Below are 22,390 nucleotides of genomic sequence, written 5' to 3'. Positions count from 1 at the left end.
TTTGTGTTGTTCTAACTCTGGCGGGAATAAGTCGCATAGACATAGAAATAATGCGCGAAATCTGTCGACCATGAGCAAAAGGCCGGCACTTGAGAAGTATTGTTCAGAGGACGCACTACAATACCAGGTGAAATGCGCGCTTCCTTGACGTTGGTGTACCATATCCACTTGATACCGCTTCGCGACTCCAATTCGTTGTATCATATGTACGGGAGGATGGTATAAATGCATTGGGCCTAAGCAGGACAATTTGGCATATAAACGTACTGTGTGCTTACTGCGCCTTCGCCCAGCCTTCAACCAGGCTTCAACCAGAACAGCAGGCTGATATAATGGATAATCGTAATCATGCGAGTCTTACTTGCATGCCTTCTAATTAATGCAAGATTCGTAAGATTGACAGAAGCGCCAAGGTAACGACTGAGGGTTTCAGGGTAAAAGTATCAAGCCCCTTACAAATCCGTTGCACAATATCTCCCTCCAAAGCCGCATCGCCCACCTGTGAAATTGGCTCATCTGAGCCATCCGAACGGTGACAGCTCTTCAAAATCATAGGCGTACGTTGCCTGCACTGAACTGTTAATTGATCTTGAAAAGACATGGCACTAGGCACTCCACACCCTCCTAGTCGACCGCCATTTCTGCCGTCGCCGCCGTCCAGCCCGCCAGATACTGTGCAAGAAGAAGAGTCGCTACATTTCCCGCCGCTAACGAAGCAGCATGTGAAGAACTGCGCGTTCAGTTCGTGGCACGCGAGGTACAAGAAGATAACGCCACGCGCCACGGTAGTGAAGCCGGTCGGTGAGGGGTTTGTCCGGTATCTACTTGCTGACGGGATATTCTTGCCACCTGAGGGGTATGTTGTCATATGTGTCCGTCGCATCTACATTGTACATGTACTAACGACAGATAGCGAACGCGCAGAATGGAGTAGCGAGTCGGAGTTTGACGACGACGGGACGACTTTAGGTTCCCGTATACAGGAGCTACGTTGCAAGACTAGCTCAAATGCAGTCAGTCGCTCTGACTCCGAATCTGACGGCGAGGATGAAGTGACTTGGGACGAGGACGAAGACGATGTGTGCAAAACCGATCCCGCGACCGCGTTTCCAGAACTTGATAAGCGCGTTAAAGAAGTCCTAGAAGAATATGGTGCTGTTACTCCGAAGCTGAATTGGTCGTCTCCTAGGGTAGGTTTTGTGCATATATATATGACAGAATGAACTGACAACGCTACAGGACGCTACATGGATCACAACAACTAACTCTCTCAAGTGTGTAACGCCGGGAGACATCTACCTCATTCTCAAGTCCTCCAACTTCATAACTCATGACCTCCTCCATCCGTTCGAAGGTTGCGTCTCGCCCACACCCGCCCTGTCGTCCGCTTCCTCGTCGTCGTCACCAAACGCTCTAGCAGCAAATGAAGTGGAGTTGGTACTGAGGAAATGGGTTGATTTTAACCCGTCCATGGAATTTCGAGTCTTCGCCCGTCGCAGGAAGATCCTCGGCATCTCTCAACGGGCAGAGAATTATTACGAATTCTTGGCACCATTGCGAGAACGGCTGACTGCACTTATTCAAGATTTCTTCGACGAAAAGTTGCGAAGCACATTTCCAGATGAGAATTGTATGTGCAAATCGTGTCTTGCGAGAATAGGTATTAACGCTAGTTGGCAGTCTGCTTTGATGTGTACATACCCAAGCCGGAGCAGGGCCGGGTATGGTTGATCGACATCAATCCATTCGCCGCGCACACAGATGCTCTGATGTTCTCTTGGGTCGAGCTGCTGCGACTGGATCCCCATGATCCGATATTTATTCCAGAGTTGCGACTGGTATCAGAGGATGAGGGCGTTCATACGTTTTCGACAAAGCCTTTCTCGGCCCACATGGTTCCTCGGGACGTTGTAGATGCGAGTGTACAGGGAGGCGGCGCTGGTATTGCAGCATTTGCGAAGAAGTGGCGAGATATGTTGGAACAAACGGCGAATAGTACAGACAAAAGTGAGGCTAAGAACGACGACAGCGTTGTCGAGGAGTAGAAGCTGGTATTACAAGTGAAATTTTTGTAAATGGGTATTGGATCGGTGTTCAAACTGGGAATATATAGTTACCTATGCGTAGTTTTAGATCATGTCGGTGCGGGTGTACATAATTGAACCATGAATATCTTGACCGCAATAATAATACATAATTTAAAACCGTCAACTCGAGCCTCATCCCATTACTTCCTCCATCCCAGGTCTGACGGACAAGTCAAACAAATATGAAAAATTGCACCGCGAAGTAATGCCATATGATCCACCCTAATAGTCAAAGATTCACGACAATCAAAATATTAAAAAATACCTATGTGCTAGTAAGCATAGCAAATTCATACCCCTTTCCCAACATTTGAAATATTCTCCGCAAGTGAGCAAGTCAAATGGAAACCATGCTCATAGCAATTTCATAGCAGATCATAGCAAGGAACAATATCAAGAGATCAAAACCATACAGATGCCCATAAATAAAATAGCCTGCCCCAAGAGCCGCCCTATCCGATACCAACCATAAAGCATAAGAAAACAAAAAACCAACAAACACCTCGCACCATCGTTCGTAGAGTCCACGTCAAACGTCAATCAAGCAATTTTCATATCTGCATTCACATCAAATCCACTTGATGAGACGAACTCCCAAACAAAGCAGAAGATAAAAGAAATACAGGCACAAAAAGACAAAATCGTCAATTCAAAAACAAAACATTACTAAAAGCAATCCGAAGCCAAGCTCCAATGATAAAAAGAAAGAGAAGTCAAAATAAGGTAAAATCAGATAGGGTTGGCGAGTAATAATACACAATCAACAGGCAGCACCAACGAGTCAGTAATTGGCTGTCGACCATTATATCAGACAAGTCAAACAAATAAGCAAAGATAATTCCAATAATGATATGTTCAACGCAAAGAAAGTACTCTCAGTCACAAAAAGGTAGAGCATAGTAGACTGACGAGTCCTGAGCAACCAGCATCTCAATAGCGGCAAATTCTGCGCCAGTTGCCGCTGTTGCTACCAGGAGGAAAGAGACCTAAACGGGGCTGTTAACATATTTCTAGACACCGTAAGTTGAAAGTATGGTTTACCAATCTGCTGAATACTAGCAAGAGAGCGCAGTTTCCGATTCATATTATTCGGAGGTGGGAATTCTTCTTCCTGTCCCTTCGACGGTCCATCCGAATAATAGATCTTCGGACGATAAGCAGAATCTACGTGATAATGAGTTCGACGTCTTTTTGTTGACTGAGTATCAAAGAACAGACCTTGATCCATGACACTAGAGTTTCGAAACTTCTCGATCAAGCATTCCTTTCCCTGAGTAAATAAATGTTAGCTTGGAGTATCAATTAGGTTCAATCCAGGAGGTCACATATATGTTGGCATAAGAAATATCACAAATTTTCTCCGAGTTGAAGCGATTCCTAAGTTTCCAGTCAGAACGATTATAGAGAGTACTCTGCATAAACGCCTTACCATTTCGTGCCGGCTCTCGCTTTAGCAAACGTGATGATAGCCTCCGGAGAGGTAAAGGAAATAAACGCATATCCAACACTACCGTCCCGTAAATATTTGGTCGTTCTCATACTACAATTCAACTTACTTGCACTTGTTCAAAAAGTCGATTCGCAGATCTAAAGTAATGTAAAGTTAAATCCTATTCCGTCGAGAAGAATGTAGACACTTACAGAGAAAATCATAGGTATTCTTATTGGTGACATCGATATACTCCTTCAGCATCTGCTGATCGACCTTATTAGGGATATTGCGGAGCATCAAGGTCGTACGAGTATCGAGCCCGCGCGCAATTCTTTCCAAATCGACAACGTTATTCTTCGGGACTGTCGCATTTGTGTAAACACTGTATCCGCGAGACATGATATCAGGATAGCTTTCGACTTGGAATGCTGGAGACTGTTAGCGAGGAACAAGTTCGCAGAATTTAAATAAATGCACCCATGGACTCACTCAACGATGCCTCAGCGTCCCACATCGGATCAGACCTAGGACTTCTTGGGATAGATGTAGAAAGCCTGCGAGTATGCTTCCCCGCTCCAAAATAGTCAAGTTGAGAATAGTTATCCAAAGAATTCTTCGACTTGCCATAGTCGTAAGACTCATGCCTGGTCAATGGCTTTCCAACTGATGACAGATCTTCGACGCGGCCCTCGTAGTAGAAATTATCGGCCGGACTCTGAGGCTCCGAGTAGCTGTCGTGGACACCACCATTTCTTTCAGTCGAGCCAGGAGGAATGGAGAGCAGTGACATCATATTGCTCCTTTTGCTTTCAAAGACAGGCGCGTGGACAGAAAGCCCCTCCCGATGATTCTCAGACGAGAAACTCGCGGACCCGGAGACAGGAGACTTGTCGTCATCAGATCCAGTCGGGCTGGGCGGTTTAGCAAACATGGCGTCAGTCTCTTTGAAAGACACATAAAAAACCATATCCTGTTAACAGTTAGAATCAAGGCTCCATGTCTAAAGACGGCGTCACTCACATCGATCAGCTGTCCATTGAGGGTAAGAACTGCCGACGCAGAGTCGCGCACATCGAAGAACTCGCAAGAGATACTCGTCTCGCTCTCGATTTTCAAAGACTGCACAGATCCAAACGTAGGCAAATACTTTTCCAAAATGCTTCTAGCTCTCTTGGCAGTTCCACGGCTGAAGTAGACTGCGAGTTCGCCCTCATTGTTAGACATAAATGGGATCTCGATGCCGCTTTCATACATCTATAAGTAACGGTGTTGTGAGCGCTAGTCGTTTAAGGTCACTGAGCTACGACATACCTGAGTAAGATAGTTCTTTGGGAAGAAATGGGGCCGAAGATGGTAGCCCAGGATCGGCTGAGAGCATACTGCCTTGTACGCCGTAACTGCATGACGAAGATCGAAGTATCCGACTATGATGGACCCGTTGAGTGCAATCTCACGTGTGTAAATGCCCCTGAGATCTCCGAATGCCTGCGGCGCGAAAGTGGGGTCAGCCAGCCGCATTACCCACACAAACATGTAATCGAACGAAAAAAGCCAACTCACATGAAACTTCTCACTCAGCAAGATAGGATCTGCACTTTTGGACAGCCCGGTGATTTTGAGGTAACGGCTTGGCTGCATGTTTGTCTGATGGGAGGACTCGGGGTGACAAAAGCTTGAGCGAGAGTGCTCCTTGAGCACGGGCAGATTGTTTCGGGCGGTCTCTTTGATAGATTTCATCGGCTCATTGTCGTTCATTAGGTAGCTCTGCCAAGAGCGCGAAGACGAGGACACCGAGCTTTGTACGCTTAGTCCTTCAAAGCTGGCGCTCAAGCTGTCAAACCGCTGCTGTTCAGCGACGAAGGAGGAATCTGATGAGTTCTGTGTTGTGCCGTCTGTGCCACTGGCCTTGCGCAACGCAGCGCTTGACTGGCCATAGAGATCCACAGAGTACTCTTTTGGTCGAGACAATGACGACACTGGTGGGATTAGCTAAACAAACAACGAAGAGAATAGCTTGAGCATTATGAACTGTCACTTACGAGACGAATGGCGCTCAAGTTTTGAGATTGACATATCCTGCTGCTGCTGCGGTTGGGGCTGCTGGACAGAGCCGGAGACAGACCGGAGGCCGAAAGACGACCCGTTGGAATATCTGTTGACGACAGATTCGGGCCTGCGATCAACGGCTTGAGGCGAATCAAGCAAAGCGGACGGAATGGCTTTACGCTCATCGAACTCATTAGACGGAGAGCCAGGATTGGAGAAAGAGTCCACTTCAAAGGAATCCTGAGCTGGCGTGGCAGGACGCTTTGATCCAATCACGCCAGTGGGGCTTGATGCAGACGCCAGCTGGCGAGAGGGTGCAAATTCGCGAATCGCAGGATTGAAAGGCGCAAAGGGAGAGTCCCCGCGGTCAGAAGAGGCGAGAAGGGAGATATCATCTGACGAGGGCGAGAAGAAAGTCGCAGTCGCCGAAGTCGTGGAAGCCATGGCAAGCATTGAGATTTAGAAGAAAGCTGTCTGGGGAGGGCAGATATTCGTGGCAGAAACACCAAGAGGAGATACGAATCTAAGAGGGGACCAGAGAGGATGAACTGTCAGTCAGCAGGGCAGGGGGGCTTTTATAGCGGGAGCTAGGTGGGCAGCAGAGACGCGGGCGTGGGCATCCTGCACGAGCGACAACAGCGGGGGCTGTTCGCGTTGCTCAGCAGGTCCTGTTTGTTGTTTTATGGTGCTTTTGGGCACACCTCAGGTTCGTGTAACATCACGCGGCCGGCGCGCACGATCAGGAACACAAAAGCACTCCACCATCGTGCGGCCAGAGCACTCGCACTACACATCGCTGCTCGGGAGAGACTCTCGATCTGGACGGAGGGGGGGGGGACAGGGCTGGACAGGGCACTGAGCGATGGCAGCCAGCCGGCGCAGTTGAGCGGACTGAGCGGAGCAAGGACTGGCACGAGAGATCTTGAAGGGTTTAGGTAGTCGTTCCATCTGACCCGGCAGGACTTTCTCAATCGCGCGATACTACAAATTGCAAATATCACTTTGTGCGTCTTGCTGCATCGCGTGATTATCACAGCCCTTGACGCACGAATGCATTTGACATCGCGAAATCGAGTACATGTTGACTGGTCCGCCTGGCGACTGCGAGGCTCGAGCGATTGAGTCCGAGCGTTGCCCGGCCAACGCCTGATGCAGATCGGGGACAGATCTCGCGCGCCAAATGACGTCGCCAGTTCTGCTGCCTGCTACCTGAAGAGGCCCGATGGCTGCACAGAACTCGCAACAATTTTCTATAGTTAGATTTAATTTTGAGCTGTCGGTGGGCGGGCCGGAAGTCGACAAGCTTATGTTAAGTTCATCAGATAACTAGCTCCCTTTTCATGCTTGTTATTTAGTAACAACTAGTTACCAGTATATTGATGATGATCATCCCAAACATGCACGTAGATCAACATGGTGGACGCTTCGGAGCCAATTGTAACAATCTGGAGAGAACCGGAGGATTGAGCTATTGCTTCATAGGCAGTTGTAGCTGCGTGTTTGGTGTTACTCACGATCAGTGAGTGATACCGAGCGCGTGTTGCACGAATGAGCGGTCTTGATAGCGACGCTCTCAGTCTCACTGCGAACCTGCCGCAGTGATTGCACGTCCCGCAACGCCATTGAGGTCAATTCATCTCTGTCCATCAAATCGTAAGCGGCGTGGTCCCCCTTCAAGTTGCTGTTTCAGACAGCAGCACATTCTACCAGCGCTGGATTCAAGTCACAGCTGATTAGCTGGCGTCGCAGCGTTGCTACTGACGCAATCGCGGACGCTCTTCTTGACTTGCACAATCTTCAACCCAGCAGTACGACAAAGCCGACCCTTGACGTCGTCATCATTCACAAAGAGTTCCTACATATGCGCACTTAAGGCCCATTCCTCTGTGCCCACAAACGCGATATCGCGCACAGATACACGCTAAGCTCGCATTCGTGGCCAGTCTTTCGGGTCTCCTCAGTTCTCTACGCGACGATAATGTCCCTCACCACTTCCGTAACATTGACAATGGCTGCCCCCACCATGCCAGGCTCAGTGGGCGAATCGACCGACAACGAGCGAACACAGGCGATGATGCAGCATCTACAGGAAGTTCTTCTGCTCAACTCAGACCCGATATCGCTGTTGAATTCATTCGAAGGGGATGATTATCTCGAGCAACTGGCTCCTGTCGTCGAAGACGCTGTCAACGCCAACCACGTTGATCTGCTGATTGACCGCTTAGCAAGCATCACGGCGCAGAAGGAAATTGAAGTGCAGGAGCTATGCAACAGTAACCAACATGTACGCCGGACTGCAATGTAGAACATGGCCTAGCCCTGATACTAATATGTTTGGAATAGGAATACACAAAGGCTGTGCAGCAGCTCGCAAAAGTGAAGCAGAATTCCGAGCTGATGCGTGTGGGCGTGCTAAGCATTAACCAAAATTTGCAACAATCTGGTCGAGCTCTTGTGGCTAGGGTAGGATGCTGAAAGCTGTAACTATTCGAGGCATGCTAACTGACAGGTAATATAGAATAAGATGCTACTAGATTCGCGAGGTGCACGGAAGAACATCGACGACGCTACCACGGCGCTCCGACAATGCTTAAAAGTACTCAATATGACCAACAAGATCCACGAGATGATCGAGCAAAAGAAATATTTTGGCGCACTCAAAGGTCTGGACGATCTGGAAAAGAACCACATCCAGGAAGTCGCCCAGTTCGAGTTTGCGCAGATGATTCGCAAGTCTGTACCTGTAATGCAGGCCACTATCAAAGACGATGTTATTGCAGATTTACAGGTCTGGCTTGTGAGTGTACACAAGGTCACCCCGCAAATCGGACGGATAGCGTTTGGAGTAACCGAGTCAAGACGGCGGCGCTGGAAGAAGAAGGTCGACCAGAATCCACAGCTGCGGTTCTACAAACTCAACTCGGCAGTCCAGCTCGCTATGGAAGATGGCCATGATGAATGTGAGTTTCCAGCTTGGAACGGGGTTTACATGCATTGATACTGACTTGGCTCAGTCGATCCTCTGAATAACGATGCCATCAATGTTGACTTGACTCCCTTCTACGAGGGTATGCACATTTGCTCCGCACTCGGCGTCCTGGACGAATTCCGCGATAATTACGCCCTTGACCGGATCAAAGAGCAAGACACTATACTCCCCCCATCTTTGGAATTCACAGATGAAGATATTGCTCCACTGGAGCACCTCCTGCACGGCGCGTGCGGCTTCGCAATAGTTGAGCGCGCAACTGTTCGGAAAGCGTACCGGGTCCGGACGCCGGAGTCAGTGAGTGAGCTATGGGAGTCAATGTGCCAGCGGATAGCACACTTGATAGATCCCGTTTTGCCTACACTGCGTAATCCAGAGACTTTGCTGCGGGTCCGGACGTTGCTTGGCCTGTTTATTCAGACGATGGAGGGCTACGAATTCTCTGTGACGAGGTTGCACTCATACATGCTGACATTGTTTGAGAATTATTCTGCGTTCCTCAAACAGAGGTTTGCCGAAGAATTCGAGCAGACTGTGATGGAAGATGATTACATGCCGATGAAGATCAATCAACGTGATCTGTGGGAGAAAATCATCAGCATAAGTTGGTACAAACCAGACAAAGATGCGTCTCAAGTCAAGTGAGTCTGGCCATGGTGCGAAATCGGGTGTTTTCGGAACTGACCATTGTAGGTTTCCTTGCGTGCTGCCGTTCTCACAGGTATACCCGCTTTCGTGCGCAGAGATCCGCAATTTCGTGAGTCAGCACTATCAGTTCTCGGACGAATTTGCCGAACAAAATCCCGGCCAGATCGAAGCCACTCTGCGAGCTGTAGGACTCCCATCTTTTCTTGCTCTAAGTATATCTATGAAGCTAACACCGCCAGAACCTTGACGAACTCTTAGTCGAAGTCGTGTGCAGGACCCTCCGCGACCGGCTCCGGTCGAGCAACCGCGAGGAAATTGTGCAGATATTTATTAACCTGGAATATTTCGAGACCGCCGCCGTCGAGCTCCAACAGATGCTCAACGAAACCGCGACCACGCATCTCGACGAGCCCATAACACTACTGGCGTCTTCGGCCTTCGCAGACGCCCGTAAGTTGGCCGAAACTCGCATTTTCGAGCTCGTTAATTCCAAGGTTGACGATTTCTTGGAAATCGCGGATTATGACTGGGATACCAAAACTGAGCGCACAGCGCCGAGCTCGTACTTGTCGGACATGATCAATTTTTTGGAGTCGCTCGTGAATTCCACACTGGTGAATTTGCCAAAGTCGATTACCAGTTTTATATACTTTGATGCTTTTGATCATCTTGCCACGTCGTTGTTGGTATGTGCGATATGTGTGATGCATGTGATGATTAAGCTAAAGGATAGCAGGACATGCTATTGAACGCAGGCCGACGGATCAGCAAGGCTGCTCTCCTGAATTTCAACCGAGACATCTGCTACCTGGAGAACTTTGTTGGCAACATTGGTTCTCCGTCGTCCAAGCAGCGAAACGGAACCCAAAACGGTAGTAGTATTGACAGTCCGAACAAAATCAAGCACAGAAGCGAGGAAGACGCGGACAATAGCTTGTTGACGACGTTCACGGAGTTGCGGCAGACTATCGATTTGTTGCTTTCTCCTAATGTGGAGGAGTACAATAACACAGAGATAAGAATGCGCAAGTATGGACGTGTAAAACCCCAGAACGCGGCGGCCTTGGTCGAAAAGTATGTCCTTGTGTCTATTTGCCAATTAGTTATGTGTGAACTGACTTTTTTGTACAGGATTTTCGCGCCGCCTGCTACTCCTTCGCGAACCATGAAGCGATTCCGAAGGGGTGGTTGATTGTGGTATACCAAGGTGAGAGATATTCGTATGTATTATAGCTAGCTGGGCCGGTCATCATATAGACATTCGGAGTTTGGGACTTTCCTGTTATTTGGCTCCTCTCGAATTATCAAAAGAGATTATCAGAGGTGTGACATTGTTGTTGTCTTTGATTTCGGCATTTTATTTGCATGAGATGCTCGGCTGGAACCGTATCCTTTCGTTCGTGCAGCGGGTATGGGTGTATTTATGTGTACTGTATATTTAAGGCTTGTATTGTGTATATAGGAAATAATCTGTTGTGTGGCATATCAAATGATATTGTCAAACATGCGGCTGCGAATATAATGCAAGCTTTGCGCTGTTTGGACGTGGTTCTTCCGTAAATATTGGCGAGTATTACCAATACAATTCTCAGGTAGTTGGTGGACACGAATAAAAGAATATATTCGTAGTTCGAATAACTACGAATAAGAATAATTGACGTGCACTTGGCCTCCGATGTCGCACAAACCACGCAACCTGCCAGTGCAATTGACAAAACATTTAACCACATCTCAAGATTCGACGAAATATATGCAAATTCCTAAATCCAGACAGCCCCTTCTCCACTGAATCAGGAAGCTGATGAACCGCCGAACACCTAACACGCTCCGTCTGCTATTAGACTATAAATATGCCGTCACAACCTCTTTGTTAAAGTTACCTCCCATAACAACTTCAAACTCAGACCAAGTCGTCTCATATCTCAGTTGCCGAATTCAAGAAGCTAGATGTTCGCAATGGGCAAAAAATCACGTTACGACCACTGGATAGACGCCCACTTTGAGATCATGGACAGGGAGCCAAATCCCCTACCGTACGGCGTCAGGTCGTATATGGATCAGCGTTACGAGAGGCACAGCCGAGGATATATGTATGACTACCAAGGGTTCAGAAAGAGCGGATGCACGATTGCTTAAGTGGAGACGCAGACATATATAGAACTCCGCGTACGTGACTGATGCTCATACTTCTTACCGAGACCTATAGTGTTAACGGCAATGCCAGATGTGCAGTAGATTTTTTTTTTCAAATTTCCATATTCAATAGAGTCACCAGTTATATTTATATGCGTCTTGTCTCCCTGTGCATTAGCATGAGTCTGTTTGGAACTCATCCTGGCTCTTGATCCGTCCCTGCACTTGTGATACTTTTAATGTAACCATTATTCAATACTATAGCTCACTTTGGCATGCCTGTCCTGCATCGTATTGCCGTCTCGGCTGCCCCCCCCCCCACCCCCCAGAGAGTTGCAGTATCATATTTGGACCCGGGAACTACGCGATTCCAACGGTCAACCCTTACCCACCATAAAGTCTCAATCATGGACCGGATTGCGGGACCGACAATTTTCGTCCAACAGGCACATCTCCCACTCACGAATAAAAAAACGACAACTCGTTAGGGGGCGGCACGTAATTGATCAATAGACACATCACGGCAATTTCTCAGATTACTGCCTCCGGTATTGAATTGAGCACCTCGCGAATTGCGCACTGCGAATTGAGTCAGTATATGTACCAGCATAGAGTGGCCTCGCCAATATAGTGCCAACGATTAACCATGCAGTCCGCCCGTTTTGATGAACTGTTGCGTCACAGCAAGCTGTTTAGCTTACCTCGCCGACTGACTGCATTCAGTGTAGACGGGCGCCTCCCTGTTCATCAAATCATCGAGACTCTACCTTCGTCTTTCGAGCGAGGCGAGTGGGGTCTCAAGTCTCAGCTGCCTAGTAGTCGTATGGTCAAGAATCGCCGCGTCGTACTGCATAGTTTGGATACGCCTGAAGGATTTGCTAGCTTTGCTCCGGCGGAGAAGTACTACAAGGCACGGCTGCGGTTTGAGGAATTGAAGGTGCCTGTCCTCACCAATCCACTCGCCCTGACGTTGGAAGAGAAGGATGCGAAGTACAAAGAGAAGATCAGGAGTTATTTTGACGAAAAGTACAAGGCTATGCAACGCGATACGGAATTGAAGGCAGATCTGCAGCCCGAAGCAGAACTGGAACAGTCAGACCCAGCTGAGGCTCAAGGGAGCCAGCCCAAAGAAAGGACTCTTGAAGAAGAATTAGCTACGATCAGAAGGAATAAGGCCAAGTGGCAAAGACTAGAAGCACTGAGATTAAAGAAAGTTGAAGTTGCAGAGGGAGAGGAAGCACAAAAATTGGCCGCTCTGCGGGATCATATCGCGCCCGTTTTGGATCCTTCAGATCATACGTTAAATCTGATCAAAGGAACCCAACCAGTTTCTGGTGAGCTAGCTGCTGAGAAACAGCTCGAGTCGAAGGATGACAGTCATTTCATGAGAATGATCGCCCAGCTTACAGAGAGAGAGAATATTCTGTTAAATGGAGGCACCGCTAGCAGGCTTAGTGAGAATGAGCCCGCGATAGCTGAGCCGCGTGTCACTGATGCGAAGGAGCCGGCAATTTCGCCAAAGAATGCCTCCGAGGATGCCGCAATAGAACGCGAAGAAAAAGCTCCCAGACTATACTTAAATGCTCTGTACTACGATCCTCACCCAACCGAGCGGGCTGACGGTCGATCTGCTCTCGGTAGCGGACGGACCTTGATTAACTTGCCGGAATTATCGAGCAGTCAAGTCAAGGCGCTTCTTCGCGAAGTCGCACAGCTTCGGGAGCAGTTCGACAACTATCTGAGGCGAGAATTGGATCCTAGACTCGGTATCCATCACAGTGACAATCCACAGGAATACGATATGATTCGGGAGGCAGTGTTCAGATTCTTAGGTATCAGCAACCGAGACACACGACGCAGCATTGCCGAGGTCGCGGCTACAGGTGGTCTGAGCTACTCTCTCTCTGGTCGTATGTACAGGACTTTAACACAGCTGCATTTCGAACGAACTACTCAGGGTCGTGAGCTAGAAGTTTCTCAAGGCACCTCGCTCGTCGCCGTTAATGGATTTGTTGGCGTGTCGAGCCGATTCAGACGAAGCGACATCATGCTCACAGCAGCCAGCAGATTCGTGGTGCGGGACTTTATTGTCAATAGCGCCACATTGAATTCGTCTGGTGGTGTGCATATCCGTGTGATGCGTTCTAATGCGCCCGCTGGATATAACGGGGTCGAGCCGACGCCTGCATACCTGAAGAGCGCCGCCCTGGCGTGGCAACCGCCGGAGAAGAAAGCTTCTGAGACCCCGGCACAAGCCCAATCGTTCGATGTGGTAAGAGCCAGCAATGAGTACTCAGAAGTTGTGAAGCCTGCCGTCAATAAAAATAAGGGCAAAAGTGGGAAAGAACTATATGGAACGTTGCTTGACATGTTGGACACCCTGTAAGGCATATAACTTGTATACTTCTACGGTTTACATTGTAATAGACGCTTTGTGTATATAAATTGTGAATTATTAATGAAGGGTACGGATTTATACATACGAAACTAAAATGCAAAAAAGCTGATCGATTAGAACAAGGAAGTACCACATCAAATTGTGAAAATGTCATTCACATATCATCTCCCTCCCATCCAACGTAATCTCTACCAACAACTCTAAAAACGATCACTTCTCCGCTTTTTAAGTCTCCGAGCCTATAACTCTCAGCACGGACTTTACCTTTTTCCTTAGATTGTTCCAAAACTTTGACTTTCCTCTTCGTCCCATCCCATTCCTGTACAACTGCGCAATGATCCGGCTTACCAACTTCCAGGGAATATTTCTGATGCAAGCCACCCTTATGTCCCTGGAACTTTCCATTGCGGAAGGAGATGATATCTCCGGCCTTGATCTCGTCTACCTGCGTGACTGATGCATTTGCAAGATTAGAGTACACAACCGCGCCATGTGCTCGTGTACCCGCACTCTGGAGTGCATCAGGTAGTCGCGCAATAAGACCACGCACAAAGCCAAAGGCAGATCCATCCCCAACACTCTTGCCCAAGCTCTCAGCCGCAAAGTCTTTGATCTTGGCGCCGAATCGCGTATAAACGTTTTCTAGCTGATCTCGGCGGAGAGGAGGAGGCGGTGGTTCGTGACGCTGCTCGAATTTCACCCGGGACGGATTCTCACGTTCAAACTGCACAGTGATCACACTCTGTGAATAATCGTAGTACAGTACGTATATTTTGCGGGTAACAATACCACGTCCGCGGCGTGAATGCGACCTCTCGTCGACTTCAAAGCTAAGATCACGATTTCGGCTCAAAATTGAATGCGGCACAGCCTCAGGAGCGGACCACCACCCAGTTTTCTCCGCAAGATCAACGTCACTCGCCATATATGTGCCTGGCCCCATGGCATCCACAGACAGGCGGGAACGATCTAATGATCGGCGAACATCGGTGGAACGACGTGGGTCCATTGATCGATGGCCTTCGATCGAAGGTCTGCGATCCAAATACGTAGCCGACAGCCCCGGACTCGTCGGAACCGGAGGAGAGACCTGTGGTGGAGGATGTGGGGTATATTGCGCAGGAGACGTTGGAGCTGGTGCGTAGTGCGCAGGCGGAGGAGGAGGCGGGGGTAATGCGTATGACAGTGGAGGCGGTGGGGCGGCGTGTGCAGGGGGCCCCGACGTAGGAATAGGCGGCGCTGAGCCAGGAGACGATTCAGTTGCAGTTGTGTAGTTCACATGCGAGGCGTACGCTGCATCGATCTCGTGAGTTGAGCTGACATTCAAATCTGTGTCATCGTCTGCTTCGTAGCCCGTGGTCACTTCATCACTTTCAGACGATGCAAATTCAGTTGACGCCCGGTGAAAGCTTATGTCCGACATCTCCGTAGAACGGCGTACTGGGACGGAATGCGTGGGCGGTACCGGGGGTATGCTCGACACAGGTGGTGGAGCATAAGACACGGGAGGAGCCGCTGGTGGTGGTGGAGGTGGTGGAAGATGGTGGTGCGCCGTGTGCGACGCAGACGGAGTCGGTGGGAGTTGCGGTATTGGAGGTCGCTCCGACCCGAGAGATGGTGAGCCCGGCAGTGGCGGGGGAATCGCTCGAGACGTTGGGCTTCGGGGAGCTGGTGGAGCCGAACCTGGAACTGGTGGCATTGTTGGCACTTGCGGATGCGACTGTGGAGGTGAATGTGGCACCGGCGGCACTGAACGGTTAGATTCTTGTTCAACTTCATCCGAAAATTCTTGATGTGATCCTTGCTTGGTGAAATTGCCTTCTTCGACCGCAGATGTACTCGCAGGTTTCGCTGCTCCAATGGGAACGATGGGAACATGACTATTGCTGTCAGCTTACATCTGTCGAAAGAGAACCGAAAGGACCGACCTATAACTCAGCGACACAACAGGACTGTCAATCTCCTGTTCAATCTCAGTGGAGACTTCAGAAGGATGTACTTCTTCAAAGGCATCTTTCTGTGAATCCTTAGCTTCCCCTTCAGGCTGGGGTATTTGAGTTTCTTGCCCCTGCTCAGGCTCTAATTCTTCTTCCTCTCGTTCATCGTCATCTTGGTGAGCCTCTTGGCTGGCTGGTAATGGTACAGCCATCGGCAAAATAGGAATAGCTCTATGCTGACTGTACTCCTCATCTGCTTCCCCTTTGGATGGCTCGGGCGCCCTCTTCGTCGTCGACTTCGGGAACCCCCCCATAGGCATGCCCATGACACCAGGAATGGCAAACGGCATACCCATCCCGCCAGACATTTTGGCCATACGTTCCCGAATGGCGATACGTCTGGCCACTTCCGGATCAATCTCCTCTTCTTCCTCCTCGTCCGCTTCGTCCGCCTCTACCTCCGGTACCTGCTCATCATCCGCTTCTTCCACTGGCTGAACTTCGGCATCTGGAATGGGAATTTGTGGAATACCTCGCGGAGCTGCTTCGATATTATCTTCCACGTCAGATTGCTCACCTGCCGTGTCTTCGCTAAGGTCAGTATTTCTGGTAACAAGTGGTTCTTCTGTGTCCGGATATGCTTCAAGAATCGTAGGCACTTCTGGTGTTTGATGAGGCGCTTCCGATGTAGGTGAAGGCTCCAACCCTTCGTCGATTCGACGATGCTCGACGCTCTTGCGAGCAGAATCGTCACTGAGCTCTGCTGCCTCTGATCCTATACCAGTAGATTCTGGAGGTAAATCCTCAAACTGTTGAGAAGGATGCTTAGTATGGGCTTTCTTTTTCTTAGCCGCCTTCGCAGCCTTTGCAGCTTGCTGTTCGAGTTGCATCTGCTGCAACAGGGCTATGCGATCTTTCAAACTTGTTCCGCCGGTGATAATCGGCTCGTGGGATGTATGTGACTCTTCTGAATACACACGGTTATCGTCAATACTAGCTCTCGGGCTTGTCGACTGCTCATATGACGTAGAGGTTGTCTTAGGGGCAGCCTGTGGAGCGGGTGGAATATACGCCGATGGTGCGGGTGCTACAAAAGGTTTCTTGACAAATGACTGGACCGCCGGCTTCGCTTGGGGAGCAACTGGTGTCGCGCTGGCGACATTAAACGCTGCAATCCGATCTCTAAACGAGCTCTTTGCTGCTGGCTCAACTGGCTCCTGAGGCACCGACTCGGACTGAGTGGATACTGGAGCAGTTGCAATCACAGCGACGGGAGTCGCCAGCACTGGCACAGACTTGGTTTGAGCTGGCACCGACATTACCACTGGCTCCGACACGGGTTGATCTTGCTCTTCCGGCTCTGAGTCGGTGATCGCTGCTGGGGTCGGAACAGCCGCAGCAGGTTGCATAGGCCCTACAGTTGGTACTTGCGATTGGCGGGGCCGGGATGGATGTGACGGAATCGCTGGACTTTCATCTTCGACAACAATCTCAACGAAATTTCTAGGAAACATTCCTTCCCGCAAGGCGCCCGTGTTATCAAAATATCTACCAGCATACCATTCCTCGTCTTCTTCGGCAGTAACGGTTATGATCTGCGAAACTGGAAACGATAAATCATCTGGATGGTCGGATATGTATTCGTATATGGCCTTCGCCTTAAACGGTGGGGTGGCAGTAGCCATTGTGACGTATTTCAACTCTCAATTGCGCTGGGTTGGAGAAGGTGAGGGGAGTGTAGATTAGACTTGTTTACTCTAATGTCGGCTTGCGTGGTGCTTCGACTCGCTGCTTGTACGGGATGTGTCGTCATAATCTGTGTCGCGCCATGCCGCGCCTGAAGCCGTAAATGCCACGACGAATACCATTACAACGCAAACCCCTCATCACCGAAAATATTATTGATGGCCTTGTGCAGTTATTCCGTACGTATTATCATACATATCGTATAGCACATGATACCTATTTACAATAACTACGTTCCTAAGCCATCTATCCAATCTAGTCCAAATTGAGCAATTCGAACAGCAGCGCAATACCTACTGTGTACCACAATTCCCATCGGAGGTTGAAACCCGTATCAACATCCACGACAACCTGCAAGAGCCTGCTTAATCTAACGATACGTCAACTGACTGTGTGTGATGGTTATCCTTGTCGTGCGCCGCATGCGAACCTGTAAAAAAGTCATTCGTCCGAAGTGGTCGCATCTTGATATTTCTGTCGGTGTTGGTTGCCTTCGGCTTTCCGTCCACATAATTATCCCGAAAATATTCTCTAGCAGGCACCATAGCTGCATCTCTGCATGCCTCCTTAATGTCACTTCCGCTCAGTCCCGCCATTTTCGCAATCACAGCGTCGAAATCGAAATCTTTTTCTAATTCGGTGCCTTTCAGCATTAACCTCAAGATTCGTTGTCGTTGCTCGGGATTTGGCAACTTAATCGAGAATCGCTTGGGCATCCGTCGTAGAAATGCAGAGTCAATGTCGTTAGGTCTATTTGTAGCGCCCAGCACCATGATTCTGCCCCCTGTCGTCAAACCGTCCCAGAGTGTCATAAACTCGGCCTTGAGCATTGACATGACCTCGTGGTCTGATTTGGAGCGCTCACGTAAAAATGAATCAATCTCGTCAATAAAAATAATTGAAGGCTGCAGCTTCTGTGCCAAAGAGAAAATGGCAGCTACAATTTTGTTCGATTCGCCAAACCATTTGTCGAGGATGGCCGAGATCTTGATGTTTATGAAAGTTGCAGAGCTCTCTGACGCCAGAGCCTTGGCAAGCATTGTCTTGCCACAGCCCGGTGGACCGTAGAGAAGCACGCCTGTAGGGGCCTGAAGAAGTGGTGAGTTGTTCGTGAAGAATGAGGGCCTATCCATGTCAATCCGCAATATTCTACTATAATACGGCACGCCAACGTACATTGTAAGGGGATAAAGGACACTCTCTCTCAAATCGCCAATGATCTCTTCCAGTCCCCCAATGTCTATGGGTGGGTTAGCATCTGTCTCATTGAGCTTCTAGTGAAGGAGACAACCAACGAACCTTCAAACCTGACGTTTATGTCTTCGGGTGCAATCACTTCGGCCATTATCAGCAATTCATGCTCGTTCAAGTGATCTAAATCGACGTCTGGGTTTCTTGCTTTAAACCTCCGTACTGCATCTTGAGCGGCAGGTGATTTAGTGCTCGAAGTAGGACCCAATAGGTGTCGTAGAGTGCGGTCAATGAAGAATCCTGAGATTACTGTCGCGACTAACGATATTGCGAAGTTTATCCGCCAGTCTTGCCTTGATTGTGACATCTGTGCACTTGCATGCCAGTACTTGGCACAGTAGCGAATGAATAGTGATCAGAGCAAGAAAGAAAAGAACTGATTCAGCGTGGGCCTTCCTATGTATAGTGCAACTTGACTGTGCGCCAAAGCATGTGGGCAACGAACTAATGAGCCACAAGGTTGTGGTCGAACGCCGCACTGCTCCCGAGAGTGAGAGCGGCTTACTTGCCGGCCGGCTCCCCGTTCTCCATAAGTCTTACAAGCGCAAGCTCGCGCGCGACCTTCAGTTGAACCTCTCACGACTTCCAATCTGCATCAATCATAGCGAATTCGCTACATAACAATATCAACGATGTCGTCATCCACTTCTACTGCAAGCATTACCACCAACAAACTACTCGAAACATTCTCCAATCCATCTCTCACACCACAGGCATATCTCAATTCCACTCTGCCGTCATACAAGCCGCCAACAGCACTTCCGCAGATTCACACCGAGGCAGTTGGTCTTCTTTCGTCTCTTGACCATGCTACCCAGGAGCTAATCGTCAAATTAGAGCGAGTAGTCACAGACATGCTCTCATCTGCGAATCGGCTAAAGTACGAAGTAGAATTACTCGCAGGTGACGTGGAACAGCTTGATACATCGATTACGAACGATTTAGTGCCACAGGTCAATGAGGTTGCTCATAAAAGTCTTGCTATGCAGAGACTTGAGATGCTAGAGCTTGTTCGGAGTAGGTTAGAAAAGGTTCTCGACACGTTCATGGAGGCAAAAAAGATCGACGCCGACATACGGGCAGGCGGTGGCGAGACCGAGGAGAAGATACGGGCGATGCTCGCCCAAGGGAAATTTAAACTTGCGAATGATGAAGTTGAGAGTCTAGGAAAGATAGTAGAAGTTTGGAAAGGGACGCACGAATTTGCTTCCAAGTCTGAATTCGTTGGCAAGCTACGAAAGCTTGTACAGGATACAGTCACTAGGAGTGAAGGCGGAGCAACGTCAACTACGTTCAGTGTTGGGTTTGACTCTGGTGCGTCTACTCCTGCTGCCGGCCGAAGTCCAGCGCCGCCGAGTATTTCGACGTTTGACAAACAGCAAGAATACCCTAATGTTAGAGCTTCTGCAGAGTTCCTTAAGCAAGAGGCGAGAGAAGGATACTTAGGACTAATCGAATCGTTAAAGAAAATAAGACAGGCCTAAATGTCTGATACCTCATTGTACTATATTTTGCATACACCACGAGTCGAAAGGGCATGCCAATAAATTGCGTTCGTATCGTCATTCATAGAATATGATACACGTATAATACATCACAGCAATATACCCACACAACTCCAAGGGAATGCAAGTCCGAAACACAACAATGCAATTGAATATTAGCTCGCTCAAGGCATCCAGCAGGCAATAAACGAAACCAAATTGAGATGTTATTACTCCATAAACTTCATTGTTCCCCTGCCTTTGTATTTCACCTTTGATCGACTAGATTCACCACTTTCCAGACGGCCATCATGTCGTAATAGATCATCGTCATACCTTTCGTACCGTCCTTCGCTTCTGCCATTGTGTCGTCGTTCATACGGCCTGCCATAGCTTCTGTCAGAGCTTCTGTCGTAGCTTCTACCATAGGCTCCATCATAACCAATCTCCCGATAGCCATCATCCTTGAATTCTCTATGCCGTCCATGCGCTCTCATCAACGGATTCTTAGGCACAACCTGAGGATCCTTGGCAGGCGATCGAGATCGTGATTTGGACTGCCGTCTTGGACTGGCACTATTTCTCAGGCCAGATCTGCCTCGACTATCGATCGGACTACGAGGTGCCTTTTCTTGGTGCCCGCTACTATCGACGTTTTCCTCATCGCTGTATCGGCTGGGGGTCACTCGAGACTTCCGTAAAATTACGTCTTCTCTAACCTCAGCTTGTCGATCCAGTTTTTCCTCAGAGATAGCAGCATTCCCCATGGATTTCTTCTTCTTTTTGAATACCAACTCGCCGCACTGGACGATCCGCGGTTCATTATCGGGGAGAGGTCGATCGTCGTTCTCCGGATCAGTAGTAACACTTGCAAACATATCCAGGACATGAATACTTTCAGGAATTACACGTCCAAATACAACATGTTTGCCGTCCAGTTCCGGACACGGTACGAGCTACAAGGGCCCAAAGTTAGCGGTAATTGACCAAGCCGCCTCTCTAGAAGTCTTACAGTAATGAAAAACTGACTTGAGTTGGTATCAGGACCACGATTCGCCATACACACAAGACCCCTCGCATCAATTCGATGCCAGTCAATATTTTCGTCCGCGAACGTTTCGCCGTATATTGAGAGACCTCCTGTTTGCGATTAGCTTGGTACAGAGCAGAAAGTGAGCGAGCTCCACAAAATCTACTATCCAGACGATAAAATGACCAGTTATGCTCACTATGTGCAGCACGCTATCAAACAGCATATCATACCGGTACCGTCTCCATTGGTAATGTCACCACCTTGCACCATAAAATCTGGGTCAGCGATCACCCGGTGGAACATGCTATCTTTGTAGCATAGTTCCGAACCGCGTTCTCCTGTGCAAAGACACCGAAAGCTGCAGGGCAAAAGTACATTAGCGACGTTACAAGCAAGAAAAAACTAATAAAGTTCTACGTATGGGATCTCACTTTTCGCACGTTTTGGGGACATCTTTGGCGAAGAGCTCGATGATGATTCTGCCGGTTACTGCAGGCGACACGACGTCCAAGTAAACGCGAGGGAGAGGCATTAATGTCGGCAAGAGTGACGAAGCACTTTTAGACAAAAAAAAAAACTAGCGAATAGTAATAGTGTCATAAGAAGTCAGAAATGGTACAGAAACTGGATAACCATCAGACAGCTAGACGGCGTTAACTGGGAAGATGCCAATGATGAGCAGCACCGCCATGTGTGGCTCGAGTTACGTCTGTGGCTCAGCCAGGAACGCAGAATTTGACAGTCGCCGGCAGAACGAACATTTTCTCACGCTTCCCTGCCAGCCAGATTACCCATCGTTCGTCGAAAACAGCTCCAACGTCCTATTTGCTATAGCGCCAGTCGGAAAAGCGATTTATAAGCAGTTAGAGACTGTCAGTTGCTTCCACCTGCGCTGACAGACTGTCCAGATTAACCTTCTCTTTGTGACGCCTGCCATCACGCTCTCAGCCTGTATGGACAAAGAGCTTTTGCGGCGCTTTCCCTGCCCACCAAAGTAGGTTGTCGCTGACTGTCCGTGTTAAATAATTTGGTAGTATGCTAACGATATCGCACATCTAGACCCAGATAATATTCGCTATCCCCTAAGAAGTTGTCGCTTGCAAATTCTGCGAGCTCACCTCGTCTGATCGCAAGCCTTCAGTTCCGGGCCCCTGTCCGTATTCCGGTCGCTGTCGCCAGCCATCTCACACTCTCAGGCAGCACTTC

General features: G+C 48.9%; 10 protein-coding genes across 10 annotated transcripts; 4 read left to right on the top strand and 6 right to left on the bottom strand.

The window, feature by feature from the left end:
- Positions 1–523: 523 nt before the first annotated feature.
- Positions 524–2,198, top strand: POJ06DRAFT_243347 (D123-domain-containing protein). Its single transcript, XM_056186344.1, has 4 exons — positions 524–856; positions 914–1,190; positions 1,240–1,630; positions 1,681–2,198. The coding sequence occupies exons 1-4, from the start codon at positions 600–602 to the stop codon at positions 2,043–2,045; spliced, it is 1,290 nt and encodes a 429-aa protein (XP_056047458.1). The 5' UTR covers positions 524–599; the 3' UTR covers positions 2,046–2,198.
- Positions 2,199–2,531: 333 nt separating this feature from the next.
- Positions 2,532–4,968, bottom strand: POJ06DRAFT_10834 (RNA recognition motif 2-domain-containing protein). Its single transcript, XM_056184018.1, has 10 exons — positions 4,831–4,968; positions 4,540–4,773; positions 4,009–4,489; positions 3,729–3,947; positions 3,644–3,674; positions 3,517–3,594; positions 3,417–3,464; positions 3,306–3,361; positions 3,129–3,251; positions 2,532–3,073 (listed from the first exon to the last, which is right to left on the bottom strand). The coding sequence occupies exons 2-10, from the start codon at positions 4,771–4,773 to the stop codon at positions 3,018–3,020; spliced, it is 1,326 nt and encodes a 441-aa protein (XP_056047457.1). The 5' UTR covers positions 4,831–4,968; the 3' UTR covers positions 2,532–3,017.
- Positions 4,969–5,412: 444 nt separating this feature from the next.
- On the bottom strand, positions 5,413–6,132 carry POJ06DRAFT_10831 (uncharacterized protein). Its single transcript, XM_056184016.1, has one exon. The coding sequence runs from the start codon at positions 6,016–6,018 to the stop codon at positions 5,551–5,553; it is 468 nt and encodes a 155-aa protein (XP_056047456.1). The 5' UTR covers positions 6,019–6,132; the 3' UTR covers positions 5,413–5,550.
- A 1,411-nt stretch (positions 6,133–7,543) lies between these two features.
- POJ06DRAFT_191949 (exocyst complex subunit Sec15-like-domain-containing protein) lies at positions 7,544–10,394 on the top strand (the record flags this gene model as incomplete). The annotated part of the gene is made up of 7 exons (XM_056184866.1): positions 7,544–7,849; positions 7,909–8,028; positions 8,084–8,525; positions 8,580–9,195; positions 9,248–9,386; positions 9,442–9,888; positions 9,939–10,394. The coding sequence occupies 7 exons, from the start codon at positions 7,544–7,546 to the stop codon at positions 10,392–10,394; spliced, it is 2,526 nt and encodes an 841-aa protein (XP_056047455.1).
- Positions 10,395–10,508: 114 nt separating this feature from the next.
- POJ06DRAFT_10816 (uncharacterized protein) lies at positions 10,509–11,164 on the bottom strand. The gene is made up of 2 exons (XM_056184014.1): positions 11,083–11,164; positions 10,509–11,019 (listed from the first exon to the last, which is right to left on the bottom strand). The coding sequence occupies exon 2, from the start codon at positions 10,930–10,932 to the stop codon at positions 10,624–10,626; it is 309 nt and encodes a 102-aa protein (XP_056047454.1). The 5' UTR covers positions 10,933–11,019; positions 11,083–11,164; the 3' UTR covers positions 10,509–10,623.
- Positions 11,165–11,728: 564 nt separating this feature from the next.
- POJ06DRAFT_243337 (mitochondrial ribosomal protein subunit-domain-containing protein) lies at positions 11,729–13,801 on the top strand. The gene has a single exon (XM_056186343.1). The coding sequence runs from the start codon at positions 11,982–11,984 to the stop codon at positions 13,719–13,721; it is 1,740 nt and encodes a 579-aa protein (XP_056047453.1). The 5' UTR covers positions 11,729–11,981; the 3' UTR covers positions 13,722–13,801.
- Positions 13,802–13,804: 3 nt separating this feature from the next.
- On the bottom strand, positions 13,805–17,568 carry POJ06DRAFT_10728 (uncharacterized protein). The gene is made up of 2 exons (XM_056184001.1): positions 15,662–17,568; positions 13,805–15,613 (listed from the first exon to the last, which is right to left on the bottom strand). Exons 1-2 carry the CDS (start codon positions 17,353–17,355, stop codon positions 13,888–13,890), a joined length of 3,420 nt encoding a protein of 1,139 aa, XP_056047452.1. The 5' UTR covers positions 17,356–17,568; the 3' UTR covers positions 13,805–13,887.
- POJ06DRAFT_272646 (P-loop containing nucleoside triphosphate hydrolase protein) lies at positions 17,475–19,198 on the bottom strand. Its single transcript, XM_056189571.1, has 3 exons — positions 18,716–19,198; positions 18,593–18,656; positions 17,475–18,541 (listed from the first exon to the last, which is right to left on the bottom strand). Exons 1-3 carry the CDS (start codon positions 18,972–18,974, stop codon positions 17,782–17,784), a joined length of 1,083 nt encoding a protein of 360 aa, XP_056047451.1. The 5' UTR covers positions 18,975–19,198; the 3' UTR covers positions 17,475–17,781.
- POJ06DRAFT_10726 (uncharacterized protein) lies at positions 19,146–20,285 on the top strand. Its single transcript, XM_056184000.1, has one exon. It carries the CDS (start codon positions 19,300–19,302, stop codon positions 20,149–20,151), a length of 852 nt encoding a protein of 283 aa, XP_056047450.1. The 5' UTR covers positions 19,146–19,299; the 3' UTR covers positions 20,152–20,285.
- On the bottom strand, positions 20,267–21,831 carry POJ06DRAFT_10731 (cyclophilin-like domain-containing protein). The gene is made up of 4 exons (XM_056184002.1): positions 21,616–21,831; positions 21,415–21,542; positions 21,164–21,291; positions 20,267–21,107 (listed from the first exon to the last, which is right to left on the bottom strand). The coding sequence occupies exons 1-4, from the start codon at positions 21,714–21,716 to the stop codon at positions 20,382–20,384; spliced, it is 1,083 nt and encodes a 360-aa protein (XP_056047449.1). The 5' UTR covers positions 21,717–21,831; the 3' UTR covers positions 20,267–20,381.
- Positions 21,832–22,390: the final 559 nt, after the last annotated feature.

Source organism: Lipomyces tetrasporus (genome assembly GCF_029532465.1).
Source record: "Lipomyces tetrasporus strain NRRL Y-64009 chromosome Unknown POJ06scaffold_1, whole genome shotgun sequence".
NCBI classification, from domain to species: domain Eukaryota; kingdom Fungi; phylum Ascomycota; class Lipomycetes; order Lipomycetales; family Lipomycetaceae; genus Lipomyces; species Lipomyces tetrasporus.
The sequence above is the reverse complement of the archived record's forward strand: the minus strand, read 5'-3'. Positions and strand labels throughout refer to the sequence as shown.

Coding starts and splice junctions, on each gene's coding strand:
- POJ06DRAFT_10831 (XM_056184016.1), bottom strand. CDS start 6,018: ATGCTTGCCATGGCTTCCACGACTTCGGCGACTGCGACTTTCTTCTCG.
- POJ06DRAFT_243337 (XM_056186343.1), top strand. CDS start 11,982: ATGCAGTCCGCCCGTTTTGATGAACTGTTGCGTCACAGCAAGCTGTTT.
- POJ06DRAFT_243347 (XM_056186344.1), top strand. CDS start 600: ATGGCACTAGGCACTCCACACCCTCCTAGTCGACCGCCATTTCTGCCG. Junction 857..913: donor ATATTCTTGCCACCTGAGGG/GTATGTTGTCAT, acceptor AACGACAGATAG/CGAACGCGCAGAATGGAGTA. Junction 1,631..1,680: donor CACATTTCCAGATGAGAATT/GTATGTGCAAAT, acceptor GCTAGTTGGCAG/TCTGCTTTGATGTGTACATA.
- POJ06DRAFT_10728 (XM_056184001.1), bottom strand. CDS start 17,355: ATGGCTACTGCCACCCCACCGTTTAAGGCGAAGGCCATATACGAATAC. Junction 15,614..15,661: donor GTTGTGTCGCTGAGTTATAG/GTCGGTCCTTTC, acceptor TGACAGCAATAG/TCATGTTCCCATCGTTCCCA.
- POJ06DRAFT_10731 (XM_056184002.1), bottom strand. CDS start 21,716: ATGCCTCTCCCTCGCGTTTACTTGGACGTCGTGTCGCCTGCAGTAACC. Junction 21,543..21,615: donor GTCCCCAAAACGTGCGAAAA/GTGAGATCCCAT, acceptor TTTGCCCTGCAG/CTTTCGGTGTCTTTGCACAG. Junction 21,292..21,414: donor TACCAATGGAGACGGTACCG/GTATGATATGCT, acceptor AATCGCAAACAG/GAGGTCTCTCAATATACGGC.
- POJ06DRAFT_10726 (XM_056184000.1), top strand. CDS start 19,300: ATGTCGTCATCCACTTCTACTGCAAGCATTACCACCAACAAACTACTC.
- POJ06DRAFT_272646 (XM_056189571.1), bottom strand. CDS start 18,974: ATGTCACAATCAAGGCAAGACTGGCGGATAAACTTCGCAATATCGTTA. Junction 18,657..18,715: donor CATAAACGTCAGGTTTGAAG/GTTCGTTGGTTG, acceptor ACCCACCCATAG/ACATTGGGGGACTGGAAGAG. Junction 18,542..18,592: donor GTCCTTTATCCCCTTACAAT/GTACGTTGGCGT, acceptor TGACATGGATAG/GCCCTCATTCTTCACGAACA.
- POJ06DRAFT_10834 (XM_056184018.1), bottom strand. CDS start 4,773: ATGTATGAAAGCGGCATCGAGATCCCATTTATGTCTAACAATGAGGGC. Junction 3,595..3,643: donor GACTTTTTGAACAAGTGCAA/GTAAGTTGAATT, acceptor ACGGGACGGTAG/TGTTGGATATGCGTTTATTT. Junction 3,252..3,305: donor CTCTAGTGTCATGGATCAAG/GTCTGTTCTTTG, acceptor ATTATCACGTAG/ATTCTGCTTATCGTCCGAAG.
- POJ06DRAFT_10816 (XM_056184014.1), bottom strand. CDS start 10,932: ATGTGGTTAAATGTTTTGTCAATTGCACTGGCAGGTTGCGTGGTTTGT.